This window comes from Pecten maximus, chromosome 15 (genome assembly GCF_902652985.1).
Source record: "Pecten maximus chromosome 15, xPecMax1.1, whole genome shotgun sequence".
NCBI lineage: Eukaryota > Metazoa > Mollusca > Bivalvia > Pectinida > Pectinidae > Pecten > Pecten maximus.
Window position 1 is genome coordinate 23,183,507 of NC_047029.1, and position 17,823 is coordinate 23,201,329.

A 17,823-nucleotide genomic window follows, 5' to 3' on the forward strand; every position below is an offset into this window, starting at 1 on the left:
AAAGGATAAGACAATGAGTTCTGAGAGGGTAAGCGTCTTCATCGGCGACACCGCCATACAAATATAGACACGACGACACCCTCCATGCAAATATAGGTCACGACGACACCCGCCATGCAAATATAGGACATGACGACACCTGCCATACAAATATAGGTCACAAAGACACCCGCCATACATATATAGGTCACGATGACACCTGCCATACAAATATAGGTCACGACGACACCCGCCATACAAATATAGGTCACGACGACACCCACCATACAAATCTAGGTCACGACGACACCCAACATACAAATCTAGGTCACAACGACACCCACCATACAAATCTAGGTCACGATGACACCCGCCATACAAATATAGGTCAAGACGACTCCCGCCATACAAATATAGGTCACGACGATACCCGCCATAAAAATATAGGTCACAACGACACCCGCCATACAAATATAGGTCATGACAACACCCGCCATACAAATCAAGGTAAAATCCAGATCAAGTCACATTCTCAAAATGAGAGAGGTGGTGACAATAGAACCACTAAGCATTCCAATAAACATCAAGCACGTCAGACTTCATATCGCACAAGGAAATAGAACGGATCCAAGTGACATCATTATGACGACCATTAAACTGGCCTATTGTCTTCATCAGTCTGCGTCACTCGAAACCTTTTGTTTTTATTTTTTCCACCAGTAGTCGACATTTTTGACGGAAATAGTGATATTGGGAACAAACCTTTGAATTTCAAATCAACTGGGACATGTAACTGTCGAAAATAAAGAAATTGTGGATGTTACTATCAAGAAATGGAAAATTAACAATAGCGGGAATTGAAATCAAAATGCATTTATTAGAAAGAAAGTCTTTTTGTCCAAACGGAATTTCATAACACATCACAGGTAAAAACCATTTTGTTCAGCCCCTCATGTCGGATAAGTACAATATCTTCTTGGAACCGGTGAAAAATAAAACTTAGATTCAGCACTCAAACTTAAAATCGATTAAATGACGACAAGATTTAAACATGACATTTAATATTTGTTTAAAACATACATTTTCAACTGACGACACCATTTACCCATTGGCTATACAATGTATTTTAGTAAGCCAATATAATCCTTAAGATATACACCATTCAACTCCCCTCTGTGTCAAGTAATCGGTTAACGAAAGCTTTTTAAACTAAAATGGATTGAGCTGAAACCATGCTGGTTTTATAGGGATTTTCCATTTACAGTCACCGGGTCGGGGAGATGAAAACCTCACGCGGCGCTCTGTTGTAAAAGTCATGCGAATCAGAGTAACACACTACCTTTAGTCTCATTTCATGTCTAGTATCTGTCGCCAGTGGCATAAAAAACAACTGGAAACATACATGTAGGTAACTGTACACCATGTATCGTGTATATATATACACCTCGGGGCTTTGCATGCTTTTGTACGAGTTTGCCCTTGCAAATTTTACGGAAATTTAATATGGTTTCTGATGTTTGATCGGCCTTTTAACAAATCTGGCATGGGTTAATAATGCATACAGTTCAGAACTCAGTAAAGTGCACTATGAATGAAATTTATTATCAGTTTCATTTAATCTATTTGTTCATCAAAGAAAAAGTAACTATCAAAATCGGTCGAGACTTGTACACGAGTTAGAGACAACCTTTCAACAATGGACCGAGATGTTGTTTGTGATATCTTTCATTTCCGGTAATATAACTTTTTTCGTCCAGAGGTTGTAAAAAGGATATAGCTTTCTAGTTAAATTGTTGGTCTAGATCTTCGTTCATTCTACTCCCTTTTCAAAAAGGGCGGGGCAGTGTCGAGCCCGTTCACGTGGCAATCAAGATCACCAGTAAGTATCTTCGAGAGCTTTACACAACATCACATTTTATGGCATGGTGGTAACTGAGAAATGTGTCTATTAATAATAAAACTGGAGTTTTGTATACAAGTCGTGGGAAATTCACAAATCCCAGTCAACTCGTCACAGGGGCCTGGGAATGTGTTACAGTCTATGTATATAGCACATTTTTAGACGTCTTGGAAGGCTAGATAAAAATTCGGTAAAAATGCACTGGGGAGCAGGGTGTCATGTTTATCTAATTTTTACCGAGACCCTAGTTTTTGTTACCCGGTCGGACGTGAAAATGTTAGGGTTCAGTCCGACTATACGTGGATTTTCTACGGGTACTTCGGGTTTCTCTCACATTAAAACACCTCGCAAGCTTCCATCCGGGCCAACAAGAGTGATTATTATGAGTTGATATAACTCGTTTCGCAATTGTTGTAAAATTAGATAAAGTTTTATTTAATCCAAGCTCTTATCCCCCAAAGAAAAGGTATGAAAATGTGTTATATGTACTGAAAGTCCAATTACGCATAGACTGTTACAAAATTTTCAGGTCCCTGTGATCAATATAGATACCTAGAAGGACAAACAGCCCACAGGGGCTTGGCGCGAATTCTCAAACCGCGTCTACATGTATTATGGATACTCTAAAACATAATAAATATGGACCGTGGTTTCGGGGATTCGCGCCAAGTCCCTGTGAGACAGCCTGGCTAATCGTGGTGACGATATATAGACTGAAAGTCAAGCTCTATTATTATGTAACTGAAATGATTATAGGTGTCTCTTTGACAGGAAAATAATCCCAGTAGTCACCGCGATCAAAATGACATTGAGTAATTGCATACACGTCTTTTGTGATATTAATACATTAGTCTAGCCTACGTGATTTCTCTAGACTGTTTTGGAATGTTGTTTTTATAGTTGTTGCCTTTTCAATAAAATGTTTACATTCAAATTATCATGTAATATTTTCACTCGTCTACTCGTCGATTTTGTTACTTGGGGCAGAGATCTACAATCTAATTAAAATTTAGATGTTCATTCTCACCACGTTACATGTTCATTTATGTAACGTAGTGAGAATGACCATCTAGATTTTAATTAGATTGAGAGATCTATATACTAACTTGTAATATAGATGCTTGGGGAAAGAAAACTTTTACAAACTGCATGTACATTGCATATATAATACACCTTCGATGTATATGATCATTATTTCTAGATCTGTGTCAGAATTTCTACATAAGCTGGTTCAAAGAGATTCCAGAGACGTATATATCATAGATTCGATGCCCAGCAATAACAACGTTTATTGATATTTTGAAGAAGAAAAAAAAACCCAACAAATAAACAAAAATGACATGTAAAATCAAACCGCAAATATAACACATAATTGCTAAAACAGGGAAATAAGATATAACAAGAATATATACCGTATTTGAATTTTATGAAGAAATAACTTATGCACGATTTCCGTGGTATGCGATGAATTTGTTTTCAATACCTTTTTTTAATGAATGTTTGATAAAAGATAAAAATGAATATATGGATAAATAGATAGAAGTAGCCCAGAGTCGGAATCTTTGCTTCTGCTGGGCATCGAACCCTTTTGTTTGTGTGAAAAGCTACATGTATATATGTTCCGTATACAAAATTACCAGGGTAAGAAATTGACTCATCACTCTTACCTGTTCCGTTGTGAACTACGACAGGTCAGGTATGGCAATTATGACCAGTGGACAGTGAAACGTCGTATGGATTTATCAAAATGTGTAAAACCTAGATAGACGGCTAGTATTTTCACACATCAAAAAAAGAAAAGACATTTTCTTGTGGTGAGTACATGAATACCTGATAATCACAAAGGCTCTGGAATTCAGGTAAAAACGTGTGGAATGTGTGTGAATTTTGCTATGACAGGTTTTATTATTGTTTACGATGGGTATATATAGTACTGTGTTTATTTACTTATATGTAGTCTTCATAGATAAGTACAATATGTTTTGGCTACAATAAGGTCTTATGATTATATAGTTTTAAGAGTAAATTTATCTAATTTGAATCGCAGGTAAAAATATTTGAAAAAAGTCTATTTTTAGAACCGGAAATGATTGTGATACATCTGTGTCATATTTTTTACGTGATTCAGTGTGTAAGTATTTAATGTCACACTCAATACAGACAAAACTGTTATACAATTACTTGTATTTAATTTTAAATCTCATAATCAATTATATCTAATATTCTTTATGGTGTAAATTTATTAAAAAACAGACAATGATACAATGTTTTTTTCCCTATACAAAATAAATATCTATATATATATCTATATCTTATCTACAGTACATACATTGTTGACCGATTTGATACCAAGTTTCAGTAAGGTTCTAAAGCATTATATCCTCTTTGTTTCCCCACAAAAACAGCATGGCCCTAAAATACATGTACATGTTATGACCATGACAAACCATCAATGTAATTGTCAGCAAACCATGTGTCACTTTGAAGCAAGTCATGCAATACTGCATAATGAAATATGTCAAAATATCATATGAACAACAATTAATAATCCTATTATAAAAAATAGAACACATATAGCTTTAAGCCGACATTATAAAAGTGATTTCCTGATCATAGCTTAATCATATACTTGTACTTCTTTTTTTAATTTGTCATGAAACTTACATACTTCAGATCACAACCAATACATTATTTTTTAAAGGGCATGTCTAGATCTTAACAACCTGGTATAAAAAGTAGGTCACTGTAACTGTAGATAAAATTTTAGGACATTAATTAATTTATGACATTGATTATCCTTCCTCTATACCAAATTTATTTCTGATCTAATTGTCATAATTATAATATGCCAGACAGAAATGCTTACAAACATTGACTCTCAAAGAACCTGCACATGGCTGACTGTTATGTGGCCATCTTGGATTCCAACATATAAACTATTATCATTATCTAAAGAAGTATGAAGTGGATCATTCTTAAATTTCGTATGTTAATGTATTTTGTTACAGGCTTAATATATATGTTTACCTAGGTTGTCTTTATATGAAATTGAGAAAGATATCCTCATTTATTTCTTAAAAGTATTGATCATGATAACAATTTTAAATTTTATTAGTTAAAATACAAGATGGCTGCTGTCTGCCATTTTCTTTTCCGATCAGTCTCAAAACTGATAATGTATAATACACATTGAAAAACCCTATAAACATAGAATTTGGGACAGAACCATCTGGTGCATTCTGAGAAATGGTGATGACTATATATATTTAATGATACATGTATCAGGACAACAATCGGTCAAAATCCAAGATGGACACCAGTCATTGATTCTGTTTATCTGATCAGAAATAGTTTTTCTGTCAAAGCTTATGTCATGTAGTCTGTTTTATTAGCAGCATTATAATATTATAATAGCACTACATGTATAATAACAGCACATGGTTAAATTAATGTACATGTTATACAACTGTTTTTAAAACAATTAACTATTTTTTTTTTATTGAATACGTCAAAGGGATTGGGCACAAGTTCTTACAACTTATAAGGCTCTCTCTCAGGATTACAATACACAAGGGAACATTATGATGACACGTACAATATTAAACATATATATTGTATACTGATATTTTAAGTAACATAGAAAAGGAAAGAAGATGTGAGAATTAAAGGGAGAAAGATAAAAAGGTAATTATATAATATGGTCTTGTTGCCAAGGTTGTCCACTTAAATTAGTTCCAAACCTTTTTGTTGATTAATGAAAGAAAGTATGTAAAATCTTTAAATTCAATGTTTCTTGCAGTTGTCTGTTATTTGTCATTAAAATGCAGTATAAAACAGATACATAATTACAAAAAAAAAAGTTTTGTGTTCATAAGATAAGGAGTTAAAATGGTTGCTTGTCATGCACATTTTTACGCATTTAAAAATGGCAAAGTCCAAACTACACAATTTTTACATAAATTTTACACAATGCTTTTTACTCATTTGTGTAAAATTGCATAAATTTCTATTTTACACATATTAAATTACACAAATTTTATGCACTTTTGGAACAGATGCGTAATTTGTAGGTAAGGGCAATATAAATGATATCAACATTTGTTTGAAATGGAAGGTCAGGGTTCTTCCCACAGAAGTATATACATCAGTAACTGGCTGGATACCAATGTCCCCTAGAGAAACTAATAAAGATATTTGTGGATTTGCAAATTACATTGTGGACAAATAAAAAAATAATGATATGTACATCTTCGTTACCATGACCGCGATGGCAAATTGTAGGACATATACCTACAAGAAATAAATCAGTTTTAAGATATGTACACTTAAGTATAATTTGTGCTTAAAACAAGATGAAAATGTATCTTAGAAAAAAATCCACCCTAAACAGAAAAAAATTAAGGAAAAATTAGTCTAAAATGTAAAATACTTAATACGGTATTGATTTCACTTGTTTTTTTAATGTAAGTAAATAAGAAATGAAATTATTTTTCAAATTTCTTCAGGGGAATTTTAAAGTAAACTTGTTTCACCTACATGAATGTATATACGAAAATAACTTGTCTCATGCATACCTACATGTACTTATGTAATCAGTATTTTCGAACATATACATATATTAGCTACATTCTCAAGTTTGTAATCTTCTATAACAGGAAACAGCAGATATGCAGAGACAATCTCCTGCCTTGGTGGTATCCAAGGAGGAAGATGTTGTGTCCCATGGTTACGTCATGTACGGCCTTCTGAAGCCAGGGAAGGACGGCAAGTGTGTAGAGTCTGCCGCAGCCATGGTGAACGTCATCCCTCGTAAACGGTAATATTTTTTTCTTCAATTGAATTTTGCACATTCCCTTCATAATCTATATGCAGCCAGTTTTCATCTTTGTTTAAATTTCTATGCATATATTTGGTTGATTGACAAGGTATGAAATATTTGTAGACCAGTTCATTTGTTGTTGTGTGCATCCATAATTAATTTTGTGATGTTAGGGATTCTTAAGACATGCATGAAGTGAAAAGTTAAACCCTAGGGTACCTACTTAAAAAGTTCATATTTGTTGATAACATTTCAAAGATTTGCAATTACTTTCGGTGTTGAAATATAAAGGACAATTTGATTTGCACATATCATCTAAATCTCCAATAATAGACGGTACCATTTTACCAAAATCACTTGATATCTGAAGCTGAAACTTAAAATTAAACACAAATCAATAATCTACAATGTAAATATTGAAAAATCATTTTGCTTTTTAGAATTTATCGCATGGGGACCTTAAACGAATTAGACACTTTCCAATCGGAGCTGATGAAGCGTCCCCTGGTGATCCAACCAGTCATAGATGCAGGAAGTGGGATACAGAAGCTGAATTGTTTTTTCCGTGTTCGTAAAGGTAGCTAAACATTTCCTTTGGAAGCATAATTAGAAAAACAAAAATCTTCCTGAATTTAATGAAATTTGGCATCAGAGATTTGATATTAGAGATTCATAAAAAAATCAATTTAAAAAAAATCTTTTACCAGAATTAGTAAGTTACGATAAATATTTGAGTATGTTCCGTATTGTGAACTGGTGTATAGTGTGCAGGTACTTTTTTTTCAGATACCATTTCCAGAGAAAAAAACTGGTTTGGGGGGGGAGGGGGCTGGATTTTTTTTTACACTGCATGGGAGCTGCATTTCTAAAAAAATATCTTTTTAACAGTTATTATTTAGCAAAGGTAATTAAACAAACTGTAATTGAAATCTACAGGTAATATTCGTCCTGTTGGATGGACACTTTGTTTACATAAGCAGTGATAGAATTATTATTGTCGGTTTGTAAATTGGGGTCCCAAATGAAACGCTTGTATTTGTGTCTATAAATGCCAAGTCAGTTTTTTCACATGTCTAATTTTATAAAAAAAAAAGTGTCACTATCATATGTGTACTCCAATATCTACAGTAATTTATAAGTAATTACCTAAGGGAACCCGTGATTTATATTGGTGATGTTTGTTGACAGAAAAGTGGGTGATGATGTTGAACCAGAACCACCCAAAGATCATGGGCCGCATTATGATGGGCATCGACTCGGCCAAAAAGCTCATGAAAAGAGGGGAGCCCTTCATCCTGGAGGTAGGTGTGAAGGGCGGAGGATATCTAACAATTAATGTGACTGGCTTCAGTTTCATCAATATTCTTTAACTTAAGGAATTTCTTTAACTTAAAAATTCCATAGGAAAACATCACATAATATAAGGAAAGTTCCCTAATGTGATTTTTCATTAAATCCAATAATGGTTTCCTATGAGAGATTTTAAAAATTTCTTTTTATCCAGAACTAATGAAATTGGGACCTGTCTGTCTAATTATGGAGAGACAGGGAGCCTAAGATATCATGCAAACTGTGCTGTAATTCCTTAAAAAAAAAAAAAAAAAATGTAAAAAATAAATAGAGTAAATTGCTTGTTTAGGATACATTTTAAAAATACTTGGCAGGTAAATTTTTGAATTGATATTATTATACACTGTACTAGTATAATATATGAACCTGTTTAAGTTAGATTTTTTTTTTAAACAGTTTATGTTGAGTAATGTTGTGAGACGTCTGTACTACTCATCCATGGCAAACAAAGCTCCAAGCAAATACCAGTATATTGACTGTCACCATGGCGATCTCATCATCAGAGGAGGTGGGGACTCCTTCCATCAGGGAATGAAGTGGGAGGTCAAGGTCAGTGTATGATTATACTTTGTGAGGTCAAGGTTATTTCAAGGTCATGACCTGGTTTTGTGTATACAGTATTCAATGCTGCCTTTAGGAATTAATATATGAAATGTTTGTGGTAAACATGTGTTCTACCATAGTTTGGCATTCATTAACTATATATTTTCATTGTTGAAATCTTTCATGATCTACCAGTAAAGTTGAACTGGAATCTATTGAAAAATCTATCACAACACATGTATATGAAAGTTTTTGTCAGTACATCTTAATGATATTGGCACAATTAAAATAGACAGTTCATCTCTGACAATCAGAAAAATAAAAACAGCGAGACCTTCCTGTGATTCAGTGTTAAAACTGGAAATCATTATTGTCCTATACAAATAGTTTTCATATAGTTTAATTTTGGTTAATTTGCAGTAAATGTATGATATCGTAAGAAAATAAACTGTCACTGTAACTGAATCATAGTAGTAAAATAAACTTAAAGATTTGCTTCTTGATTGTTAAATAGTATTATGACTTGTTGTAGTCCCAGCACATGCAGTTTGACTTTGATGACCTCGAAGACTGTGATTTAATGGTGAGGACATTGAAGGACGCAGCATACGAACGACAGTCACCGCTTATACAAGTCATTCCAGATCGTAAGTCATACATATAGATTGTAGCTGATCTTATCGTAAATCAGACAAACAGATTGTAGTTTATCAAATGTAACACATACGAGTCATTCCCGATAGTAAGTCAGACATACGAGTCATTCCCGATAGTAAGTCAGACATACGAGTCATTCCTGTTGGTAAGTCAGACATACAGATTGCAGCTGATCTTATGTAACACAGACGAGTCATTCCCGATAGTAAGTCAGACATACGAGTGACTCCCGATTGTAAGTCAGACATACGAGTCATTCCCGATAGTAAGTCAGACATACGAGTCACTCCCGATATTAAGTCAGACATACGAGTCATTCCCGATAGTAAGTCAGACATACGAGTCATTCCTGTTGGTAAGTCAGACATACGAGTCATTCCTGTTGGTAAGTCAGACATACGAGTCATTCCTGTTGGTAAGTCAGACACAAGTCATTCCTGTTGGTAAGTCAGACATACGAGTCACTCCCGATATTAAGTCAGACATACGAGTCATTCCCGATAGTAAGTCAGACATACGGGTCATTCCCGATTGTAAGTCAGACATACGAGTCATTCCTGTTGGTAAGTCACACATACGAGTCATTCCCGTTGGTAAGTCACACATACGAGTCATTCCTGTTGGTAAGTCAGACATACAGATTGTAGTTTATCAAATGTAACACATACGAGTCATTCCCGATAGTAAGTCAGACATACGAGTCATTCCCGATAGTAAGTCAGACATACGAGTCATTCCTGTTGGTAAGTCAGACATACGAGTCATTCCTGTTGGTAAGTCAGACATACAGATTGCAGCTGATCTTATGTAACACAGACGAGTCATTCCCGATAGTAAGTCAGACATACGAGTCATTCCTGTTGGTAAGTCAGACATACGAGTCATTCCCGATAGTAAGTCAGTCATACGAGTCATTCCCGATAGTAAGTCAGACATACGAGTCATTCCTGTTGGTAAGTCAGACATACGAGTCATTCCTGTTGGTAAGTCAGACACGAGTCATTCCTGTTGGTAAGTCAGACATACGAGTCATTCCTGTTGGTAAGTCAGACATACGAGTCATTCATGTTGGTAAGTCAGACACGAGTCATTCCTGTTGGTAAGTCAGACATACGAGTCATTCCTGTTGGTAAGTCAGACACGAGTCATTCCTGTTGGTAAGTCACACATACGAGTCATTCCTGTTGGTAAGTCAGACATACGAGTCATTCCTGTTGGTAAGTCTGACATACGAGTCATTCCTGTTGGTAAGTCAGACATACGAGTCACTCCCGATATTAAGTCAGACATACGAGTCATTCCCGATAGTAAGTCAGACATACGGGTCATTCCCGATTGTAAGTCGGACATACGAGTCATTCCTGTTGGTAAGTCACACATACGAGTCATTCCTGTTGGTAAGTCACACATACGAGTCATTCCTGTTGGTAAGTCAGACATACAGATTGTAGTTTATCAAATGTAACACATACGAGTCATTCCCGATAGTAAGTCAGACATACGAGTCATTCCCGATAGTAAGTCAGACATACGAGTCATTCCTGTTGGTAAGTCAGACATACGAGTCATTCCTGTTGGTAAGTCAGACATACAGATTGCAGCTGATCTTATGTAACACAGACGAGTCATTCCCGATAGTAAGTCAGACATACGAGTCATTCCTGTTGGTAAGTCAGACATACGAGTCATTCCCGATAGTAAGTCAGATATACGAGTCATTGCCGATAGTAAGTCAGACATACGAGTCATTCCCGATATTAAGTCAGACATACGAGTCATTCCTGTTGGTAAGTCAGACACGAGTCATTCCTGTTGGTAAGTCAGACATACGAGTCATTCCTGTTGGTAAGTCAGACATACGAGTCATTCCTGTCGGTAAGTCAGACACGAGTCATTCCTGTTGGTAAGTCAGACATACGAGTCATTCCTGTTGGTAAGTCAGACACGAGTCATTCCTGTTGGTAAGTCACACATACGAGTCATTCCTGTTGGTAAGTCAGACATACGAGTCATTCCTGTTGGTAAGTCAGACATACAGATTGTAGCTGATCTTATGTAACACATACGAGTCATTCCCGATGTGACCTGATCAAGATACATTTGCATATCCAAAACAAGAGATGTTATAGTGCGGTCTTACCTGTAGATAAAGAGATGTTATGGTGCGGTCTTACCTGTAGATAAAGAGATGTTATAGTGCGGTCTTACCTGTAGATAAAGAAATGTTATGGTGCGGTCTTACCTGTAGATAAAGAAATGTAATGGTGCGGTCTTACCTGTAGATAAAGAGATGTTATAGTGCAGTTTTACCTGTAGATAAAGAAATTTTCTCATTATGGGTTTTTTGTGTTATTGATATTTTTACTTCAACTCGCTATCCCTTCATGATTGTAAGTGGTAGTTGTGCTTATTCCTCCACCGTTTCATGAGGCCTTAAATGACCATAGCTATCGATAGGACGTTAAACAATACTAAACTAATGGTAAGCTTAAGTCTGTCGTCTCATACGTCCCTTTCCAAATCAATACCATATTTTGGGAACCCCTCAGCAAATTTTGTTGGTGGAGGTTTATTAGGGCCCCGCATTGTCCGTCCGTCTGTCTGTCTGTCCGTCCGTCTGTCCGTCCGTCTGTCCGTTTTTTTTCTTCTGCACAAAAATGATTGAAGGAGATGAAGGATTTGTATCAAATTGGAACTGATGATTCCTCATGCATCCTAGATCAGATGTGTAGTATGTCATGCAAATCGGATTCAAAATGGCTGTTAGGCGGCCATATTGGATTTTAACATTAACATGAAAATACTGGATCTTTGTTGTTTTTAACTGTTCACTATTCGATTATGCAAAGTTGTCAAGAAATAAACCAAGAGTTAACTGACAGAATGATCAAACTCATAGTTCAAGGTCACAAGTTCAAAGGTCAAGGTCATCCTGGGTCGGCTTCAAAATGCCAGGTAATCGACCCTTTTGGATTTTAGCAGTCAAAACAATTTTGACATTTTCTTATCAATGAATGATCTTGTTTTTGATATGCTTTTATATAAATTTGAAACATTAGTTATAGCAGATTGCAGAATTGTTTATTAGGGCCCCGCATCAAAGATGCGGTGCCCTATAGTAATCAGGTTGTCCATCTGTCCCTCTGTCTGTCCGTCTGTCCGTTTTTTCTTTTGCGCCAAATTATTGACAAGAGTTGGAGGATTTCGGTGAAAATTGGTACATAGTGGTATTTAGGGAAGCCAAACACAATGGTACCACTTACAAAATCGCCTGTTGCCATGGTAACAAATGGAGGTTTCTGATTGGTTGAAATTTCGATATTGTTCGATTTCGGTGAAAATTGGTACATAGTGGTATTTAGGGAAGCCAAACACAATGGTACCACTTATGAAACCGTCTGTTACCATGGTAACAAATGGAGGTTTCTGATTGGTTGAAATTTCGATATTGTTCGATTTCGGTGAAAATTGGTACTTAGTGGTATTTAGGGAAGCCAAACACAATGGTACCACTTACGAAACCGTCTGTTGCCATGGTAACAAATGGAGGTTTCTGATTGGTCAAAATTTAGTTATTGTTCGATTTTGGTTAGAGAATTGGTATATAGGGGATTTGAGGGAACAATGGTTCACCTTTCCAAAACCTGTGTTGTCATGGGAATGAAACAGAGGCTTCTGATTGGTAGAAATTTTGATATTATTTGATTGCGGCGAAAATTGGTACATACAGGTATTGAGGGAAGCCGATTTTCGATGATGTAACATTTTACATATTGACATAAAACCACAATACACACATACATATACAATACTATTACAGTCTTCCATTAGCATAATTTATGACTTATGCAAAGTTGGTCACAATCAAACAAGATATCAACTGACCAAAGTTCAAAGTCAATGGGTCATATGTTAAGGTCGGATTGACATTTTTTAAATGGTAAATCTTAAGTTGGTCACAATCAAACAAGGTATCAACTGACCAAAGTTGAAAGTCAATGGGTCATATGTTAAGGTCGGATTGACATTTTTTAAATGGTATTAAAGATTTTGTTATGACATTATGAAGGTAAGTTGGTGTCAAGCGACCAAATTTTGAAGTTGATTGGGTCTAAATATAAAAAGTTTTAAAACAAAAAAAGGTGAAAAAAGTACTGGTTTGGATTTCTTATACCTCAAATGACAAAAAAAGGACATTATTAAAATATTTTAAAAAATCTTTTTTTCTCCCCTTTTCTTCACATTTGGTATGTTTTGTTTTTCAGAAAACCCTCTCAAGTTTACCTTATTAGAATAACTGCATTGAGTTTATATCAGTTTGTGTGCTCCTTGATATTAGATTTGAAACAAAGGAGGTGGTGCATGGCGGCCAACGGCCGAATCTTATTTTATGCATGATATTATGATAGACTTTTACCAAATACATGTCATTTTAGACACTAAAACGAAAATTGGCAAATGCTGTATAGGCAGCGCCACCTAACATGATTTCTGTAAAAAATGTGTACCCTCCCTTTTAAATTAAATATATTTCTTGTACAAAATTACTTGATAAATTTCATATTGCATTGATAGTCTCATGTGATGTTATATTTTATAAAAACATGTGTGTTTAGCATGAATTTGTATAATAGAAAGTGTAATTACAGCTTTTTTAGCAAAATTTTCAGTTAAAAATGTACCTTCTTGAAATTTTCTTTTATTTGTTAAGTAGATAAAATGTAATAATCGTTGGAGTACTATCAAATTTTGCTTTTAAAAAACATGTTTGCATATTAATCTTAATACACAACCAAAAAAAATCATAAAAAATTACTGGATAACAAAAGATTTTTGCATACAAAGAAAGGTGATGAAGTAAATTGTATTAAAAAAACAAGGGTTAAAAAGGAGCACCCTGTCTGACACAAGCAGTAAAGTCTGATTGCATTGTTATTTTTGTTGGATTTTTAGCATTTGCCTCTATTTTCAGTACTTTCGGTACTTTGATATGTTGTCCAAAATTGGGGGTGTATGCATTTAACAATAATAAAATCTTGGCATATCCAGTAATTCACCAAATAAAGTTGTTTCATTAAATGTTTATGAATATCCATAGATTATTTCTAACCGGAAATTTTGATAGTACTCCATCAATAACTTTGTGGTATTAGACTTTAAATGAAAAGTTAAAAACAATGATTTTCACAAAGATGACATCAAATTAGGCTGAAATTTAATTTAAGTGTCACGGAGCGTGATGATTCATATACAAAATTAAACCTTAAACAAATGGGGTGAATTTGTTTCACAAATAGGAAATAAAAATATGTTCTATAATAGTTAGTGGTCAAAACATTAGCTTCTTATGCAGTTTGATGGGGAAATAATGAAATCACCAAAAAAAGAATATATACATTGAGGATTGGAAATTAATTCCTCCCACATAATCGGGGATATTATGCTTTTGACAAAAATAAGTTTCCGGAAAAAAAATCGCTGTGGGCCGATTTAGCCCTCCTATGCATGCACCACCTCCTTTGAAAAGTGTAATGCTAGTAGAATTCTTTTAGCTAGCTTTTCCATACAATAATAATAAGCAGTATTGTCAGTGGCCCTATTAATGCTAACATTAATGAAACAATAGCAAAAGTTAATCAAAAACATATATCTAATAGTTTCATTTCAATATATTACAATCAGTGTTTTTCCTGGGTATTTTGGGAAAACTTCAATATGCCATATTGGGAAAATTTGAGCGCAAACTGTAAATTACACCCAAACACACACATTGAATTTTCTATGCTAACCAATTTTACAGTGCACAGTGTATTCCTAAAAACGAAACTGGGAATTTTTTCATTGATTGTGAAAAGTCGTCATACAAATGTTATTTGGAATTTTCGAGTTGATTTTGGGAAAAACTCCTGCTAAAACGCATTGAGAATGGGGTCGTTTGGCGCACCCAGTTATATAGGCAGGAAAAACACTGACAATAATTATTACATTTACCCTGAAGGGTCAGACACATAGCGGGGCCCTTTCTGACGTGTCAGTGTTCTAGTTTGTCAAAGGTAACTAGTAGGTCAAAGGTCATCTGCATGCAACCTATAATATTGTTGGAAATATAGGGGCGCGGCATTCATGTCTTTATAGATTTTTTCTAGAATTGATAAAATGAACTTGATATGTACAATGTAGTTAGCAAGACGTCTTTTTGTTGCAGGAGAATTGAGGCAGATTTTGCCAGGTTGGACATTTGAACAGGCAGAAGAGGAGGCGGAAGAGGAGGGAGAAGAAGATCAGGAATATGCTTTTCAACTTGAAGGTAGTCAGAGTGCTTCTGTGTCCCAACAACCTGCTGCCCCTCAAAAGGGCCGCATACGGGGACGTTCAAATCGCGGTGGTGCCGCAGCAGCTTCACACTATGAAGTCTCTGTAGAACTACATGCGCCTGTTGATGAACACGAGGAACCGCAGTGGAACGCTAATGCTGCTACACATCAACATTACCAAATGGACCGTAGGCAATATACTAACCTTAATAATGAAGGCACAGAGCATGTGTACGAAGACACAAGATCACGCTCTAGTGGTCCTAATCATTATTACCAGGGCAGTGGTCGGTCGGGCTCGTCTGCTACCGACAGTGGGTATGAAGGCGAGAATGATACTGGAGGATTCGAAGATAGAAAATATGGCCGCCTTTTACAGGCTAAAGGCCACATTGAAGACAGAAATGGTAGAGACTATGCTGCCAATGGACAGGTCAGAGGATATACGGATAATGGACAGCGTAAGGGTTACCCTGACAATGTGCAAAGTAGTGGTTACCAAGACAACAGGCAAGACATGGGGTACCCTGCGAACAGACAGGGCAGTGGTGTCCCTGACTACAGGCAGGGTAGTAGTAAAACGGACAGGGCAAATGACAAGTACAACTATGATAACCCGGCCTTCATGGCCAATGATAACTATGGAATTGTTGAACAGTCAGTAGAGCGGAACAAAGCGGTGGCAGCTCGTATGCTTGGCAACCATTCGCGGGGCCCGCCTGATCACCGGTCCCGTACGGGATACCTGCCTCCTTCTAATATGCCCACCATTAGTCAGAGTATTGATACCCACGAATCACTCATGGGAGAGAGTGCCATTTAGTGGCCTGCTAGGTGTGAATCGAGAGTATGTAAGAAAGTACGATTTACAATGACCAAATTTTCAAATGGAAAGCTAATTTACTTTTTGATAGTAATTCTGAAAGAGAATCATGCTTTCCACAAAGAACTGTATGTAATCTGACGTATATCTGGAAAGTCCAATGAATTTTTTTTTAATCATTACAACTGTAATGAAATATGTTTAAAGCCAGTATAGTCAGGGATCCGGATTAGACAGGGCCCAGTTAAGCCAGGTTATACTGTAAGGAAAAGGTACTACCGTATTCGACCTATTTAGTGCACTGTGTGCCTACAGAAACACGATAGGGATGTGCTTAATAAACCGTGTACAGAGAAAAAAATTCTTTTGTGAAATCTGGGTGGAAATGTTTTTTTAAACAATTCATTTACATTAATTTTTGTAGAAAAACAATCTTTGGTTAAAAGACTGAATATTATATTGAGAGATCAGTCGGGTAAGGAATAATTTATATGTTTCAATTAGGACACCTTGAAAAAGGTGGAGATGTGCTTATAGGGACAGGTGCGTTTATTAGGTCGATTACAGTAATATATTTTCTTCAGTGATACAAATTTAAGGGTAACTGTGTCATAAAATGATGACTGTTTCATCAGTGAATGAAAGTAGTGAGCTACAATTTTGGGACGGTACATTGCTTGTATGAGGGCGTTATTGTGTATGGTGTGTTGTGAGGGCGTGTGCCAAGGACTTGGGTGTAAGAGGCGGAATGTGTAGGTGTATAAGGTTTGTGTATAACAGAGATTCAATGAGATGTAAGTTTGCTGAGCCAACAACGAAAAGTGTGCCATAATTGATGTTGTTTTGGTTGGTGCAATTGTGTTTCTGGTGTATTGTGACATTTTGTATATATCTGAATTTTTGATAATTACTCATCTGGGAAATTTAAGATGGCAGGACTATTTTTTCTACCAGTTATTATGACACTTTTGTTGTTGTTTTTTTTTTTGTTTTTGTTTTTAAATTGTCCTCATTTTTCAAGTTTCCATAATATACCAAATACAGTATAGTTTTTCGGCTTATTCTTCCAAATATTTTTATGAATGATATTTTTAAAAAAATCACGTTTTCATGACTTTCAGTCATCTTTCATTACCATTGAGAAATTTTGAAAATAAAATCACCATTCCTCTAAATTATTCAAACCCAAGAGTCGAAACTCATCATGGCGAGTCAAAATATGCATATATACTCTTGGCTCTACTGAAATTCCAGTTTGTTACATGCATTCTTCTGTTTTCAATAAAAACTATGAGATGTTCTAATGGCCTAAATAACTATACTGTTTAATTATCATCATGGTAGACATATGCAAGAACGTATCAGCCATTCAACATCTAATGTACAAATCAATTTGTGTAGGTTTTTAAAATGTTTTACTAATCGGGGTTAAAATTTT

General features: G+C 35.5%; 1 protein-coding gene across 1 annotated transcript; it reads left to right on the forward strand.

Annotated features, from left to right (window-relative positions):
- Positions 1 to 3,562: 3,562 nt before the first annotated feature.
- LOC117343209 lies at positions 3,563 to 16,817 on the forward strand. The gene is made up of 7 exons (XM_033905547.1): positions 3,563 to 3,693; positions 6,535 to 6,695; positions 7,139 to 7,275; positions 7,887 to 7,999; positions 8,445 to 8,597; positions 9,124 to 9,238; positions 15,454 to 16,817. The coding sequence occupies exons 2-7, from the start codon at positions 6,547 to 6,549 to the stop codon at positions 16,383 to 16,385; spliced, it is 1,599 nt and encodes a 532-aa protein (XP_033761438.1). The 5' UTR covers positions 3,563 to 3,693; positions 6,535 to 6,546; the 3' UTR covers positions 16,386 to 16,817.
- The last annotated feature ends 1,006 nt before the right edge of the window (positions 16,818 to 17,823 follow it).

What these genes read in the sequence shown, in the direction of transcription:
- LOC117343209 (XM_033905547.1), top strand. Translation starts at nt 6,547, where the DNA reads ATGCAGAGACAATCTCCTGCCTTGGTGGTATCCAAGGAGGAAGATGTT. An exon ending in TTTTTTCCGTGTTCGTAAAG is followed by an intron (nt 7,276 to 7,886) that starts GTAGCTAAACAT and finishes GTTTGTTGACAG; the next exon opens with AAAAGTGGGTGATGATGTTG. An exon ending in GGGAGCCCTTCATCCTGGAG is followed by an intron (nt 8,000 to 8,444) that starts GTAGGTGTGAAG and finishes TTTTTTAAACAG; the next exon opens with TTTATGTTGAGTAATGTTGT.